Source organism: Oncorhynchus mykiss, chromosome 17, assembly GCF_057628025.1.
Source record: "Oncorhynchus mykiss isolate SJ-2025 chromosome 17, ASM5762802v1, whole genome shotgun sequence".
Lineage (NCBI taxonomy): Eukaryota > Metazoa > Chordata > Actinopteri > Salmoniformes > Salmonidae > Oncorhynchus > Oncorhynchus mykiss.
Genome location: NC_143038.1, coordinates 71,905,475 through 71,923,896, shown reverse-complemented (window position 1 = coordinate 71,923,896; position 18,422 = coordinate 71,905,475). Strand labels below are relative to the sequence as shown.

Below are 18,422 nucleotides of genomic sequence, written 5' to 3'. Positions count from 1 at the left end.
AAAACTGTCAAGCTTGCTCATCATCTCCCTTTTTCTCTACGGTTCTTTAATTGCATCAGCTCTTTGGCGTGTTTAATGGCTACCACGAATGACTTTATATTTGAAAAAATTCCCCATCTACTTCCATGACCCAAGTATTTTCTTGCAAAAAAAACATCTTTAGCTAATGCTAATCGATGAGATTCATGTAGCTAGTACTGGTCGTTGTGACGTTCCTGGAGAACCTGCTCCGGTTCCGCCAGAAACACCATCACCATGTCGACCACCGCAAACGCCTAACCGACTTCGGACACGGGGGGGGGGGTTTCTGCCTCGATGATGCTATTGACACTCTACGGGGGATACCTGTGCACCATGCGGGGATACCGCTACATGAACAAGCAGAAAGAGCTGCAGGTCGCGGCAGAAAAAACAGGAAGTAGAGGCCCTCAGTCCATAGAGGCCTGGATCGTTTGTCCACAAACTCATGGACATTTCTATTCCTCTCAATAGACTTCACAATGATAATATTTGGGTATTGATCGTGTGATCAACTGTTTTGTGTAGTCAAAGAATGAGAATGTCTTCAGTCTCTTTCTCCTCATGGTCCTGGGACTTGACCCTTTAGCACACAGAAGATACCACCACAGAGAAGATCTTTATAAACTCTACTGGATAAGTTATTAAATGCCTAAATTGTCATTAAATAAAGTTAAGTGTAAAATCCCTCTCCTCTCCTATCATATGTCATATTTCATTTCTTGGGATACACTGAAGCACGGTTTGGGTGGTGGGGTATTGTCATTTTACAACCGTTAATATGAATAAAAACATATCTTTCACAAACATTTATTTTTTTATTTCTTTAAAAAAAATATATATATACAGTAATAACTTTAGTTCAACTGACAAAACAGGGAGAGAACATCCTCCCCAACAAACTGCTGCATTATATTAAAAATTGGAATAAAAATTTAAACAGTCAGACCCCATTCTATGGACACAATGGAATGAAAATAGAGTCAGACCCCATTCTATGGACACAATGGAATTAAAATAGAGTCAGACCCCATTCTATGGACACAATGGAATGAAAATACAGTCAGACCCCATTCTATGGACACAATGGAATTAAAATAGAGTCAGACCCCATTCTATGGACACAATGGAATTAAAATAGAGTCAGACCCCATTCTATGGACACAATGGAATTAAAATAGAGTCAGACCCCATTCTATGGACACAATGGAATTAAAATAGAGTCAGACCCCATTCTATGGACACAATGGAATTAAAATAGAGTCAGACCCCATTCTATGGACACAATGGAATTAAAATAGAGTCAGACCCCATTCTATGGACACAATGGAATTAAAATACAGTCAGACCCCATTCTATGGACACAATGGAATTAAAATACAGTCAGACCCCATTCTATGGACACAATGGAATTAAAATAGAGTCAGACCCCATTCTATGGACACAATGTAATTAAAATAGAGTCAGACCCCATTCTATGGACACAATGGAATTAAAATAGAGTCAGACCCCATTCTATGGACACAATGTAATTAAAATAGAGTCAGACCCCCATTCTATGGACAAAATGGAATTAAAATACAGTCAGACCCCATTCTATGGACACAATGTAATTAAAATAGAGTCAGACCCCCATTCTATGGACACAATGGAATTAAAATACAGTCAGACCCCATTCTATGGACACAATGTAATTAAAATAGAGTCAGACCCCATTCTATGGACACAATGGAATGAAAATACAGTCAGACCCCATTCTATGGACACAATGGAATTAAAATAGAGTCAGACCCCATTCTATGGACAAAATGGAATTAAAATAGAGTCAGACCCCATTCTATGGACACAATGGAATTAAAATACAGTCAGACCCCATTCTATGGACACAATGGAATGAAAATAGAGTCAGACCCCATTCTATGGACACAATGGAATGAAAATACAGTCAGACCCCATTCTATGGACACAATGGAATGAAAATAGAGTCAGACCCCATTCTATGGACACAATGGAATTAAAATACAGTCAGACCCCATTCTATTGACACAATGGAATTAAAATAGAGTCAGACCCCATTCTATGGACACAATGGAATTAAAATACAGTCAGACCCCATTCTATTGACACAATGGAATTAAAATAGAGTCAGACCCCATTCTATGGACACAATGGAATTAAAATAGAGTCAGACCCCATTCTATGGACACAATGGAATTAAAATAGAGTCAGACCCCATTCTATGGACACAATGGAATTAAAATACAGTCAGACCCCATTCTATTGACACAATGGAATTAAAATAGAGTCAGACCCCATTCTATTGACACAATGGAATTAAAATAGAGTCAGACCCCATTCTATGGACACAATGGAATTAAAATAGAGTCAGACCCCATTCTATGGACACAATGGAATTAAAATAGAGTCAGACCCCATTCTATGGACAATGGAATGAAAATACAGTCAGACCCCATTCTATGGACACAATGGAATTAAAATACAGTCAGACCCCATTCTATGAACACAATGGAATGAAAATAGAGTCAGACCCCATTCTATGAACACAATGGAATTAAAATAGAGTCAGACCCCATTCTATGGACACAATGGAATGGAAAATACAGTCAGACCCCATTCTATGGACACAATGGAATGAAAATACAGTCAGACCCCATTCTATGGACACAATGGAATTAAAATACAGTCAGACCCCATTCTATGAACACAATGGAATGAAAATACAGTCAGACCCCATTCTATGGACACAATGGAATGAAAATACAGTCAGACCCCATTCTATGGACACAATGGAATTAAAATAGCTACAGGCCCATTCACTTGACACAAGTTTTAAATCAGTTAAATGTAATCCGTCTTGATTCTATGGGTCACGGTGGTGTCTGTCTATTCATCCATCGTCTGTTGTCATAGTCACCGATCAATGTCAGTGCAGTACAGTATAACTAAGAGTCAGAGTTGAATGAAGAAACGGACTTCAAACGTCCAGGGAACTGGATGAGAGGAAAAGCACTTCGAGATGTAGAGTAGGATAGGATGAACTAGTAGTGGAAAGGTCTCACAGACATTCTCACTATAGGGCCGACCTGAACAGTACTGCGTTGGCTCAGATATGCCTGATTCTCACTATAGGGCCGACCTGAACAGTACTGTGCAGGCTCAGATATGCCTGATTCTCACTATAGGGCCGACCTGAACAGTACTGTGCTGGCTCAGATATGCCTGAATCTCACTATAGGGCCGACCTGAACAGTACTGTGCTGGCTCAGATATGCCTGATTCTCACTATAGGGCCGACCTGAACAGTACTGTGCTGGCTCAGATATGCCTGATTCTCACTATAGGGCCGACCTGAACAGTACTGTGTTGGCTCAGATATGCCTGATTCTCACTATAGGGCCGACCTGAACAGTACTGTGCTGGCTCAGATATGCCTGAATCTCACTATAGGGTCGACCCGAATAGTACTGTGCTGGCTCAGATATGCCTGAATCTCACTATAGGGCCGACCTGAACAGTACTGTGCTGGCTCAGATATGCCCGAATCTCACTATAGGGTCGACCTGAACAGTACTGTGTTGGCTCAGATATGCCTGATTCTCACTATAGGGTCGACCCGAATAGTACTGTGTTGGCTCAGATATGCCTGATTCTCACTATAGGGCCGACCTGAACAGTACTGTGCTGGCTCAGATATGCCTGATTCTCACTATAGGGCCGACCTGAACAGTACTGTGCTGGCTCAGATATACCTGATTCTCACTATAGGGCCGACCTGAACAGTACTGTGTTGGCGCTGATATTTTCCTTCTCTTTTCGACATGGTCCTTTCCAGCACAGTTCCGACAACTAGTGGCTGCCCAGTGTAACCAGGCCAGACATACTGGACCCCCGTGGTCAGCCCTATACTGGGAATCAGAAAGCGGACTCCTCTTTTCTCGTGTCACCAACTACTGCTGCTGCTGCTGCTGCGTATCTGTTGTGGCCAGGTTATAGTGGCGACGGCGTGGCCGTTGGTACCGTTCTCTACCTTAGGAGAGAAGGCCATTTTAACCCCCTTGTTATTGGCTCCGTTGGTGTCCACCTCCTCCTCTGAGCTGCTCTCGACATCACTGCGGTCATCCTTAGAAACCTGTCGGACAGACAGAAATACAATGTTACAATCCAAAGTGACACAATGGATATTTCCAGAAGTATCCGGTAGTAGTGCACGTTTTTTCCGACAGACGTCATATAGAATGACGTTTTTATATAAAAATAAAAAAAACTATGAATATTAGCACCCAAAGAATAGAACGCAGTTACACGGGACAAACCGGTTACATTAAGGAATGGACATTTTGTACAAGTATCGGCTGATGGCGACTATGTGGTTGGCAGAACACTCTGACAGACGCATCACAATTGAACTCCGTAGACATTTAGCTCGACAGCCTGGAAACATGTTACCAGATCTTAAAAATGATTGAGGCACTTAATATTCATAGGTTATTTACAAATACATAAATAACATTAGAATATCTTCATATATAAATTATTTCTGGTCAACAACAACAAAAAATATTTGATCAGACTTCCCTTAATGAATTCTGACTCCAAAAGCTGCACATGCTCGCAAGTGCCACAAGATGGCAGTTTAAAGGAGCATAAAAAAATCTGACGAGCCCATCTGGCTCATATGCATAAAGCCACAACCACATGAACAAAAATGACATTGGCATAAGAGTGAAGTGAATGATACGAGACTGCAAAAAGCAGAGCAGAGAAAGTTGTTGTCAATCTGGTGGGAAGTGAGCTGACAAACCGGATGCTATTTCCTGCAGCTGTGCACTTGAGCAAGGCACTTAACCCCCCCCAATAACAACAGCTCCCCGCACCTCTCCCCAAAAACCTGTATATGTATGTCTTTCAGAGGGGTTGGGTTAAAAGTGGAAGTCAAATTTCGGTTGGACCTTGTGTGCAATTGACCAATAGACGGATCTTAAATCGTAGTTAGACAGTAAAGCAAGGACAAGTGGAGTGGAGAATAAGGACTGAGGAGACAGATGGAGAGACGGGACCCTGCACCCAAGAGAGGAAACAAACCACCTGCAGAGAGAAGGACAGCGATTCAAAACATGAAGAGGAAGAAAGCAATGAACAAACACAGATGAAATGTTACCTATAGCTTCCACACTCATAGCATTAACTATAGCCCGAGGTCTGACATAATGGAATGTCATAACTATAGCCCGAGGTCTGACATAATGGAATGTCATAACTATAGCCTGAGGTCTGACATAATGGAATGTCATAACTATAGCCTGAGGTCTGATAATGGAATGTCATAACTAACTGAGGTCTGATAATGGAATGTCATAACTATAGCCTGAGGTCTGATAATGGAATGTCATAACTATAGCCTGAGGTCTGATAATGGAATGTCATAACTATAGCCTGAGGTCTGACATAATGGAATGTCATTAACTATAGCCTGAGATCTGACATAATGGAATGTCATTAACTATAGCCTGAGATCTGACATAATGGAATGTCATTAACTATAGCCCGAGGTCTGACATAATGGAATGTCATTAACTATAGCCTGAGATCTGACATAATGGAATGTCATTAACTATAGCCTGAGATCTGACATAATGGAATGTCATTAACTATAGCCCGAGGTCTGACATAATGGAATGTCATAACTATAGCCTGAGGTCTGACATAATGGAATGTCATTAACTATAGCCTGAGATCTGACATAATGGAATGTCATTAACTATAGCCCGAGGTCTGACATAATGGAATGTCATTAACTATAGCCTGAGATCTGACATAATGGAATGTCATTAACTATAGCCTGAGGTCTGACATAATGGAATGTCATAACTATAGCCTGAGGTCTGACATAATGGAATGTCATTAACTATAGCCTGAGATCTGACATAATGGAATGTCATTAACTATAGCCTGAGGTCTGACATAATGGAATGTCATAACTATAGCCTGAGGTCTGACATAATGGAATGTCATAACTATAGCCTGAGGTCTGACATAATGGAATGTCATAACTATAGCCTGAGATCTGACATAATGGAATGTCATTAACTATAGCCTGAGGTCTGACATAATGGAATGTCATAACTATAGCCTGAGATCTGACATAATGGAATGTCATTAACTATAGCCTGAGGTCTGACAGAATGGAATGTCATAACTATAGCCTGAGGTCTGACATAATGGAATGTCATAACTATAGCCTGAGATCTGACATAATGGAATGTCATTAACTATAGCCCGAGGTCTGACATAATGGAATGTCATTAACTATAGCCTGAGATCTGACATAATGGAATGTCATTAACTATAGCCTGAGGTCTGACATAATGGAATGTCATAACTATAGCCTGAGGTCTGACATAATGGAATGTCATAACTATAGCCTGAGGTCTGACATAATGGAATGTCATAACTATAGCCTGAGGTCTGACATAATGGAATGTCATAACTATAGCCTGAGGTCTGATAATGGAATGTCATAACTATAGCCTGAGGTCTGACATAATGGAATGTCATAACTATAGCCTGAGGTCTGACATAATGGAATGTCATAACTATAGCCTGAGGTCTGACATAATGGAATGTCATAACTATAGCCTGAGGTCTGACATAATGGAATGTCATAACTATAGCCCGAGGTCTGACATAATGGAATGTCATAACTATAGCCTGAGGTCTGACATAATGGAATGTCATAACTATAGCCTGAGGTCTGACATAATGGAATGTCATAACTATAGCCTGAGGTCTGACATAATGGAATGTCATAACTATAGCCTGAGGTCTGACATAATGGAATGTCATAACTATAGCCTGAGGTCTGATAATGGAATGTCATAACTATAGCCTGAGGTCTGATAATGGAATGTCATAACTATAGCCCGAGGTCTGACATAATGGAATGTCATAACTATAGCCTGAGGTCTGACATAATGGAATGTCATAACTACAGCCTGAGGTCTGACATAATGGAATGTCATAACTATAGCCTGAGGTCTGACATAATGGAATGTCATAACTATAGCCTGAGGTCTGACATAATGGAATGTCATAACTATAGCCTGAGGTCTGACATAATGGAATGTCATAACTATAGCCTGAGGTCTGACATAATGGAATGTCATAACTATAGCCTGAGGTCTGATAATGGAATGTCATAACTACAGCCTGAGGTCTGACATAATGGAATGTCATAACTAACTGAGGTCTGACATAATGGAATGTCATAACTAACTGAGGTCTGACATAATGGAATGTCATAACTATAGCCTGAGGTCTGACAATGGAATGTCATAACTATAGCCTGAGGTCTGACATAATGGAATGTCATAACTATAGCCTGAGGTCTGACAATGGAATGTCATAACTATAGCCTGAGGTCTGACAATGGAATGTCATAACTATAGCCTGAGGTCTGACATAATGGAATGTCTCAAGTCTGGCCCTGTATTCACAACATTCTCAGAGTAACATTGCTGATATAGAATCCGATTTGTCTTTTCGATCATAATCAATAAGATGAAGTAGACAGGAAGGACCTGATCCTAGATCAGCACTTCTACTCTGAGACGCTGTCTGAATACAGGCCTTGTCCTCATACAGACTGACTAGAACGCAGAGTTTAATCCCTAACCTTGAGTCAGAGCTGTCCTACATCAATCCCACTCACCTTTCCTCTGACCATGTTAACTAGGTAGGTTATCCCAGCTATGAGGTACCTAATAGTTACACCTCACACTCAACTGTCTACATCTCACCTGTAATAGGCCAATACAGGGCATTCGGAAAGTATTCAGACCCCTTAACTTTTCCACATTTTGTTACGTTACAGCCTTATTCTAAAATTGATGAAATAAATGTTTTTTCCTCACCAATCTACACACAATACCCCATAATGACATCACAATACCCCATAATGACATCACAATACCCCATAATGACATCACAATACCCCATAATGACATCACAATACCCCATAATGACATCACAATAACCCATAATGACAAAGCGATCTTGGGAAGGGTAAGAAAACATTTCTGCAGCATTAAAGGTCCCCAAGAACACAGTGTCCTCCATCATTCTTAAATGGAAGAAGTTTAGAACCACCAAGACTCTTCCTCGAGCTGGCCGCCTGGCTAAACTGAGCAGTCGGGGAAGAAGGGCCTTGGTCAGGGAGGTGACCAAGAACCCGATGGTCACTGACTGAGCTCTAGAGTTCCTCTGCGGAGATGGGAGAACCTTCCAGAAGGACAACCATCTCTGCAGCACTTAACCAATCTGTTAGAGTGGCGAGACGGGAGCTACTCCTCATTAAAATGGACGACAGCCCGCTTGGAGTTTTCCAAAAGATACCTAAAGAATCAGACCATGAGAAACAAGATTCGCTGGTCTGATGAACCAAGATTGAACTCTTTGTCCTGAATGCCAAGCGTCATGTCTAGAGGAAACCAGGCACTATCCCTCTGTTGAAGCGTGTTGGTGGTAGCATCGTGCCTTGGGTATGTTTCACAGTGGTAGTCAGGATCGAGGGAAAGGTTAACAGAGCAAAATACAGAGAGATCCTTAATGAAAACCTGCTCCAGAGCGCTCAGGACCTCAGACTGGGGCGAAGGTTCACCTTCCAACAGGACAACGACCCTAAGCACACAGCCAAGACAACGCAGGAGTGGCTTCAGGACAAGTCCTTGAGTGGCCCGATCGAACATCTCTGGAGAGACCTGAAAATAGCTGTGCAGCGACGCTCCCCATCCAACCTGACAGAGCTTGAGAGGATCTGCAGAGAAGAATGTGAAAAACTCCCCAAATACAGGTGTGCCAAGCTGGTAGCGTCATACCCAAGAAGACTCAATGCTGTAATCACCGTGCTTCAACAAAGTACTGAGTAAAGGGTGCGAATGTAAATGTGATATTTCAGTTGTATTTTTTTTTGCTTTGTCATTATGGGGTTATTGTGTGTGGAGAAGGGGGGGGGAACAATTTAATCCATTCTAGAACAAGGCTGTAATGTAACAAAATGTGGAAAAAAGTCAGAGTCAGAGCTGTACATTCACAGCCCACCCACCTTTCCTCGGACCAAGGCCTTGTAGGCGATCCCGGCTATGAGGTAGGACCAGATGACGTGCAGCACCTGTAGCACCAGCAGTAGGGAGTTGAAGAGCCACCAGGAAGGGTAGGGACCAATCATCTCCCAGCTCTCAAACAATGTTGTGTTCAGGATCCTGGAACAACACAGGAAGGATCACACCATGAATTCATATGTGTATGGAAAGTATGTCAGTACACACACACACACACACACACACGAATGGTAAGCGCAAAATGCACATGCATGCAACCACACAGTAATTTCTCCGTATGGGAAAACCAGTTGGACTTTTCTGAGACCTGCCTTCCCCTGCTGAGACTGTACTCTCCCAACAACCAGCTCACTAAAAACATTTAGTAGTTGCCATTCATCCAAGAAGACTACATAATTAAATACATTTTTTTCTTGGTGTAATTTCTCTAATAAAGTAGAGCTGTGAGGCCTGCAGTGCAGTAGTGAGACAGACTCAGACAGATAGGCCGTTGTCAGGCAACATGTACCTCAGTCCTTATGCCCTACCTTGGTATCCATTACAGCCCTTAGGGACAGTTAGACATGTATGGGGGCGGGGGTGAAAATAGGAGAGTGTTTTTTTATTGTACACGGGGGAGGGTAGAGTGTTTTTTTATTGTACACGGGGGAGGGTAGAGTGTTTTTTATTGTACACGGGGGAGGGTAGAGTGTTTTTTATTGTACACGGGGGAGGGTAGAGTGTTTTTTTATTGTACACGGGGGAGGGTAGAGTGTTTTTTTATTGTACACGGGGGAGGGTAGAGTGTTTTTTATTGTACACGGGGGAGGGTAGAGTGTTTTTTTGTATTGTACACGGGGGAGGGTAGAGTGTTTTTTATTGTACACGGGGGAGGGTAGAGTGTTTTTTTATTGTACACGGGGGAGGGTAGAGTGTTTTTTTATTGTACACGGGGGAGGGTAGAGTGTTTTTTTATTGTACACGGGGGAGGGTAGAGTGTTTTTTTATTGTACACGGGGGAGGGTAGAGTGTTTTTTTTATTGTACACGGGGGAGGGTAGAGTGTTTTTTTTGTTATACACCTGTTAGGTTCTTAGTTTTCAGAATAAAAAAACTCACGGACACTAGAGAAGCTTAACCGAGTTTAATTCTTCCCAAAGGGTCGACACAGACAAAAAATAAAAACATTTCTCACCATCACAAGTATATATATGCCACTTTAAACACTTCTCTTTCTCTCAAATCGTTACATCTTATGGTTCCACAGGAAGAGGGTAATAGGATAATAAAACCTTATTTCTCCCTTCAGGGGATCTGACCTGACCTCCTGACCTCAACCCCTCCTTCACCTAAATCCACAGATGTCCATCCGCTCCCCCTAAACCAATCCTGTGCTCTCCTCCCGTCCACCCAGTACATTCCACAGCCACTCTGTCTTTCCTACAGATCTCACTCCTTTATATACTCTGTATTCTGGTCTATCATGTCTTTTAATATCTCAATGTTCAAAGTTTAGAATCCAACACCACACAGCAAAGCATTCCAAGCTGCATCAATCTTCAATATGAATCCACAATAACAAATAGGACATAGGACATAGCTGATAGGAAGCAGAAGAGGCCAGGTGCATCATGGTACATGAAGGAACAGTGAAGAGCAGTGAACACGCAGCGCAAAAAGCTCCCTTATTGATGGACAATACAATTCTCCTACCTAGACTAGCCGACAACACCACCATCTCAATCGCACCCCACACTGCCCTTTCACACCTGGACAAAAGGAACACCTATGTGAGAATGCTATTCATTGACTGCAGCTCAGCGTTCAACACCATAGTGCCCTCAAATTTCATCACTAAGCTAAAGGACCCTGGGACTAAACACCTCCCTCTGCAACTGGATCCTGGGCTGCCCCTAGGTGGTAAGGGTAGGTAACAACACATCTGCCACGCCGATCCTCAACACAGGGGCCCCCTCAGGGGTGCGTGCTCAGTCCCTCCTGTACTCCCTGCTCACTCATGACTGCATGGCCAGGCACGACTCCGACACCATCATTAAATTTGCCGATGACACAGGCCTGATCGGCCTGATCACCGAAAACAACGAGACAGCCTATAGGGAGGAGGTCAGAGACCTGGCCGTGTGGTACCCAGTTGAACTTTTATACAGTATTTCTCAAAAGGCAGCCAAGCCTTTTGTAAGTAAGTCTTCACAAGGTTTTCACACACTGTTGCTGGTATTCCAAGGTCCTGGAGTGGCTTAGCCAGTCTCCAGATCTCAATCCCATAGAAAATCTTTGGAGGGAGTTGAAAGTCCGTGTTGCCCAGTAACAGCCCCAAAACATCACTGCTCTAGAGGAGATCTGCATGGAGGAATGGGCCAAAATACCAGCAACAGTGTGTGAAAACCTTGTGAAGACTTACAGAAAACGTTTGACCTCTGTCATTGCCAACAAAGGATATATAACAAAGTATTGAGATAAACTTTTGTTATTGACCAAATACTTATTTTCCACCATAATTTGCAAATAAATTCATTAAAAATCCTACAATGTGATTTTCTGGATTTTTTTCATTTCGTCTGTCATAGTTGAAGTGTACCTATGATGAAAATTACAGGCCTCTCTCATCTTTTTAAGTGGGAGAACTTGCACAATTGGTGGCTGACTAAATACTTTTTTGCCCCACTGTATGTATGGAATAGGGTGCCATAGGGCTCTGGTCTAATGTAGTGCACTACGTAGGGAATAGGGTCTAAAGTAGTGTACTATGTATGGAATAGGGTTCCATAGGGCTTTGGTCTAAAGTAGTGCACTACGTAGGGAATAGGGTCTAAAGTAGTGTACTATGTATGGAATAGGGTTCCATAGGGCTTTGGTCTAAAGTAGTGTACTACGTAGGGAATAGGGTTCCATAGGGCTCTGGTCTAAAGTAGTGCACTACGTAGGGAATAGGGTTCCATAGGGCTCTGGTCTAAAGTAGTGCACTACGTAGGGAATAGGGTGTCATTTGGGACGCTGGATATAGCAGCTCAGGAGGTTACCTCCACTGCCCATCATAGACCTGGCACTCGACTGTCGGTCGTCCCGTAGAGCTGCTTCCATCCACACTAAAATCACAGATGGTTGCGCGTCCCAAATGGTGCCCTGTTCTCTAAGTAGTGCACTATTGTTGACATGGGGCACTTTGGGCTCTGGAATAGTGGATAGGGATGCACCCTTAGAGTAGTGTCAATAACTAACCACAGAGGTTAGGTAGCTCTGCTGAATGTTATTTAACCTTTACTTAACCAGGAAGTCTCATTGAGGTCAGAACAAGACCTGTTTCCCAAGTGAGACCTGACAGACAGGCAGGCAGGCAGGCAGACAGACAGACAGACACGCTGCTGTGACTACAGACAGACAGGCAGACTGACAGACAGACAGACAAACACGCTGCTGTGACTACAGACAGACAGACAGACAGACAGACAGACAGACAGACAGACAGACAGACAGACTGCTGTGACTACAGACAGGCAGGCAGACAGACAGGCTGCTGTGACTACAGACAGACAGACAGACAGACAGACAGACAGACAGACAGACAGACAGACAAGCTGCTGTGACGACAGACAGACAGACAGACAGGCAGACAGACAGGCTGCTGTGACTACAGACAGACAGACAGACCGACAGACAGACAGACAGACAAGCTGCTGTGACGACAGACAGACAGACAGACAGACAGACAGACTGCTGTGACTACAGACAGGCAGGCAGACAGACAGGCTGCTGTGACTACAGACAGACAGACAGACAGGCAGACAGACAGGCAGACAGACAGACAGGCTGCTGTGACTACAGACAGACAGACAAGGTGCTGTGACGACAGACAGACAGACACTAACCACAGAAAGAAGGTAGACAGATAACTGGGATGTTTCGTTAGTGAAAACTGTAGCAAAATGTTTTCAACTAAAGAAGTTTCCCAACAAAACCAAAAGTTACTTATTGGACAAATTCAGTTAAGTGGCTTCCTGTTTTGGCCCATTTACTTCGTTTGATTCCAAATGAATACACCCCAGTCTAGAGGACACCACAGTGTAGAGGACACCCCAGTCTAGAGGACACCATACAGTCTAGAGGACAACCCAGTGTAGAGGACACCCCAGTCTAGAGGACACCCCAGTGTAGAGGACACCCCAGTGTAGAGGACAACCATACAGTCTAGAGGACACCATACAGTCTAGAGGACACCCCAGTGTAGAGGACAACCATACAGTCTAGAGGACACCCCAGTGTAGAGGACAACCATACAGTCTAGAGGACACCATACAGTCTAGAGGACACCCCAGTGTAGAGGACACCCCAGTCTAGAGGACACCATACAGTCTAGAGGACAACCCAGTCTAGAGGACACCCCAGTCTAGAGGACACCCCAGTCTAGAGGACACCCCAGTCTAGAGGACACCATACAGTCTAGAGGACACCCCAGTGTAGAGGACACCCCAGTCTAGAAGACACCATACAGTCTAGAGGACACCATACAGTCTAGAGGACACCATACAGTCTAGAGGACACCCCAGTCTAGAGGACAACCATACAGTCTAGAGGACACCATACAGTCTAGAGGACAACCCAGTGTAGAGGACACCCCAGTCTAGAGGACACCCCAGTGTAGAGGACACCCCAGTGTAGAGGACAACCATACAGTCTAGAGGACACCATACAGTCTAGAGGACACCCCAGTGTAGAGGACAACCATACAGTCTAGAGGACACCCCAGTGTAGAGGACAACCATACAGTCTAGAGGACACCATACAGTCTAGAGGACACCCCAGTGTAGAGGACACCCCAGTCTAGAGGACACCATACAGTCTAGAGGACAACCCAGTCTAGAGGACACCCCAGTCTAGAGGACACCCCAGTCTAGAGGACACCCCAGTGTAGATGACACCATACAGTCTAGAGGACACCATACAGTCTAGAGGACACCATACAGTCTAGAGGACACCCCAGTGTAGATGACACCCCAGTCTAGAAGACACCATACAGTCTAGAGGACACCATACAGTCTAGAGGACACCATACAGTCTAGAGGATACCCCAGTGTAGAGGACACCCCAGTGTAACCATACAGTCACTAACCATAGAGGGTAGAGGACACCCCAGTGTAGAGGACACCATACAGTCACTAACCATAGAGGGTAGAGGACACCCATACAGTCTAGAGGACACCATACAGTCACTAACCATAGAGGGTAGAGGACACCATACAGTCACTAACCATAGAGGGTAGAGGACACCATACAGTCACTAACCATAGAGGGTAGAGGACACCCCAGTGTAGAAGACAACCATACAGTCACTAACCATAGAGGGTAGAGGACACCCCAGTGTAACCATACAGTCACTAACCATAGAGGGTAGAGGACACCCCAGTGTAACCATACAGTCACTAACCATAGAGGGTAGAGGACACCCCAGTGTAGAAGACAACCATACAGTCACTAACCATAGAGGGTAGAGGACACCCCAGTGTAACCATACAGTCACTAACCATAGAGGGTAGAGGACACCCCAGTGTAACCATACAGTCACTAACCATAGAGGGTAGAGGACACCCAGTGTAACCATACAGTCACTAACCATAGAGGGTAGAGGACACCCCAGTGTAACCATACAGTCACTAACCATAGAGGGTAGAGGACACCCCAGTCTAGAGGACACCCCAGTGTAACCATACAGTCACTAACCATAGAGGGTAGAGGACACCCCAGTCTAGAGGACACCCCAGTGTAACCATACAGTCACTAACCATAGAGGGTAGAGGACACCCCAGTGTAACCATACAGTCACTAACCATAGAGGGTAGAAGACACCCCAGTCTAGAGGACACCCCAGTGTAACCATACAGTCACTAACCATAGAGGGTAGAGGACACCCCAGTCTAGAGGACACCATACAGTGTAGAGGACACCCCAGTGTAACCATACAGTCACTAACCACAGAGGGTAGAGGATACCCCAGTGTAGAGGACACCCCAGTGTAACCATACAGTCACTAACCATAGAGGGTAGAGGACACCCCAGTGTAGAGGACACCCCAGTGTAACCATACAGTCACTAACCATAGAGGGTAGAGGACACCCCAGTCTAGAGGACACCATACAGTGTAGAGGACACCCCAGTGTAACCATACAGTCACTAACCATACAGTCTAGAGGACACCCCAGTGTAACCATACAGTCACTAACCATAGAGGGTAGAGGACACCCCAGTGTAACCATACAGTCACTAACCATAGAGGGTAGAGGACACCCCAGTGTAACCATACAGTCACTAACCATAGAGGGTAGAGGACACCCCAGTGTAACCATACAGTCACTAACCATAGAGGGAAGAGGACACCCCAGTGTAACCATACAGTCACTAACCATAGAGGGTAGAGGACACCCCAGTGTAACCATACAGTCACTAACCATAGAGGGTAGAGGACACCCCAGTGTAACCATACAGTCACTAACCATAGAGGGTAGAGGACACCCCAGTCTAGAGGACACCCCAGTGTAGAGGACACCATACATTCTAGAGGACACCCCAGTGTAGAGGACACCATACAGTCTAGAGGACACCCCAGTGTAACCATACAGTCACTAACCATAGAGGGTAGAGGACACCCCAGTGTAACCATACAGTCACTAACCATAGAGGGTAGAGGACACCCCAGTGTAACCATACAGTCACTAACCATAGAGGGTAGAGGACACCCCAGTCTAGAGGACACCCCAGTGTAGAGGACACCATACAGTCTAGAGGACACCCCAGTGTAACCATACAGTCACTAACCATAGAGGGTAGAGGACACCCCAGTGTAACCATACAGTCACTAACCATAGAGGGTAGAGGACACCCCAGTGTAACCATACAGTCACTAACCATAGAGGGTAGAGGACACCATACAGTCACTAACCATAGAGGGTAGAGGACACCCCAGTGTAACCACACAGTCACTAACCATAGAGGGTAGAGGACACCATACAGTCACTAACCATAGAGGGTAGAGGACACCCCAGTGTAACCATACAGTCACTAACCATAGAGGGTAGAGGACACCCCAGTGTAACCATACAGTCACTAACCATAGAGGGTAGAGGACACCCCAGTGTAACCATACAGTCACTAACCATAGAGGGTAGAGGACACCCATACAGTCACTAACCATAGAGGGTAGAGGACACCCCAGTGTAACCATACAGTCACTAACCATAGAGGGTAGAGGACACCCCAGTGTAACCATACAGTCACTAACCATAGAGGGTAGAGGACACCCATACAGTCACTAACCATAGAGGGTAGAGGACACCCCAGTGTAACCATACAGTCACTAACCATAGAGGGTAGAGGACACCCCAGTGTAACCACACAGTCACTAACCATAGAGGGTAGAGGACACCCCAGTCTAGAGGACACCCCAGTGTAACCATACAGTCACTAACCATAGAGGGTAGAGGACACCCCAGTGTAACCATACAGTCACTAACCATAGAGGGTAGAGGACACCCCAGTGTAACCATACAGTCACTAACCATAGAGGGTAGAGGACACCCCAGTGTAACCATACAGTCACTAACCATAGAGGGTAGAGGACACCCCAGTGTAACCATACAGTCACTAACCATAGAGGGTAGAGGACACCCCAGTGTAACCATACAGTCACTAACCATAGAGGGTAGAGGACACCCCAGTGTAACCATACAGTCACTAACCATAGAGGGTAGAGGACACCATACAGTCACTAACCATAGAGGGTAGAGGACACCCCAGTGTAACCATACAGTCACTAACCATAGAGGGTAGAGGACACCACACAGTCACTAACCATAGAGGGTAGAGGACACCCCAGTGTAACCATACAGTCACTAACCATAGAGGGTAGAGGACACCCCAGTGTAACCATACAGTCACTAACCATAGAGGGTAGAGGACACCCCAGTGTAACCATACAGTCACTAACCATAGAGGGTAGAGGACACCCATACAGTCACTAACCATAGAGGGTAGAGGACACCATACAGTCACTAACCATAGAGGGTAGAGGACACCATACAGTCACTAACCATAGAGGGTAGAGGACACCCCAGTGTAACCATACAGTCACTAACCATGGAGGGTAGAGGACACCCATACAGTCACTAACCATAGAGGGTAGAGGACACCCCAGTGTAACCATACAGTCACTAACCATAGAGGGTAGAGGACACCATACAGTCACTAACCATAGAGGGTAGAGGACACCCCAGTGTAACCATACAGTCACTAACCATAGAGGGTAGAGGACACCATACAGTCACTAACCATAGAGGGTAGAGGACACCCCAGTGTAACCATACAGTCACTAACCATAGAGGGTAGAGGACACCATACAGTCACTAACCATAGAGGGTAGAGGACACCATACAGTCACTAACCATAGAGGGTAGAGGACACCATACAGTCACTAACCATAGAGGGTAGAGGACACCATACAGTCACTAACCATAGAGGGTAGAGGACACCCATACAGTCACTAACCATAGAGGGTAGAGGACACCATACAGTCACTAACCATAGAGGGTAGAGGACACCCCAGTGTAACCATACAGTTACTAACCATAGAGGGTAGAGGACACCCATACAGTCACTAACCATAGAGGGTAGAGGACACCCCAGTGTAACCATACAGTCACTAACCATAGAGGGTAGAGGACACCATACAGTCACTAACCATAGAGGGTAGAGGACACCCCAGTGTAACCATACAGTCACTAACCATAGAGGGTAGAGGACACCCATACAGACACTAACCATAGAGGGTAGAGGACACCCCAGTGTAACCATACAGTCACTAACCATAGAGGGTAGAGGACACCATACAGTCACTAACCATAGAGGGTAGAGGACACCATACAGTCACTAACCATAGAGGGTAGAGGACACCATACAGTCACTAACCATAGAGGGTAGAGGACACCATACAGTCACTAACCATAGAGGGTAGAGGACACCATACAGTCACTAACCATAGAGGGTAGAGGACACCCATACAGTCACTAACCATAGAGGGTAGAGGACACCATACAGTCACTAACCATAGAGGGTAGAGGACACCCCAGTGTAACCATACAGTCACTAACCATAGAGGGTAGAGGACACCCCAGTGTAACCACACAGTCACTAACCATAGAGGGTAGAGGACACCATACAGTCACTAACCATAGAGGGTAGAGGACACCCCAGTGTAACCATACAGTCACTAACCATAGAGGGT

At 44.8% G+C, this 18,422-nt stretch overlaps 1 protein-coding gene across 2 annotated transcripts in view; it reads right to left on the bottom strand.

Annotated features, from left to right (window-relative positions):
* Positions 1-816: 816 nt before the first annotated feature.
* LOC110494816 (ceramide synthase 5) overlaps positions 817-18,422 on the bottom strand; it is a 54,821-nt gene continuing 37,215 nt past the window's right edge. For both annotated transcript variants that reach the window (XM_036950921.2, XM_090206485.1), the window contains 2 exons: positions 9,140-9,296; positions 817-4,168 (listed from right to left, as the gene is read on the bottom strand). In XM_036950921.2, coding sequence (XP_036806816.1) covers positions 3,980-4,168; positions 9,140-9,296 — 346 coding nt within the window. In that variant the 3' untranslated portion in view covers positions 817-3,979. The remainder of the gene's footprint in view (positions 4,169-9,139; positions 9,297-18,422) is intronic.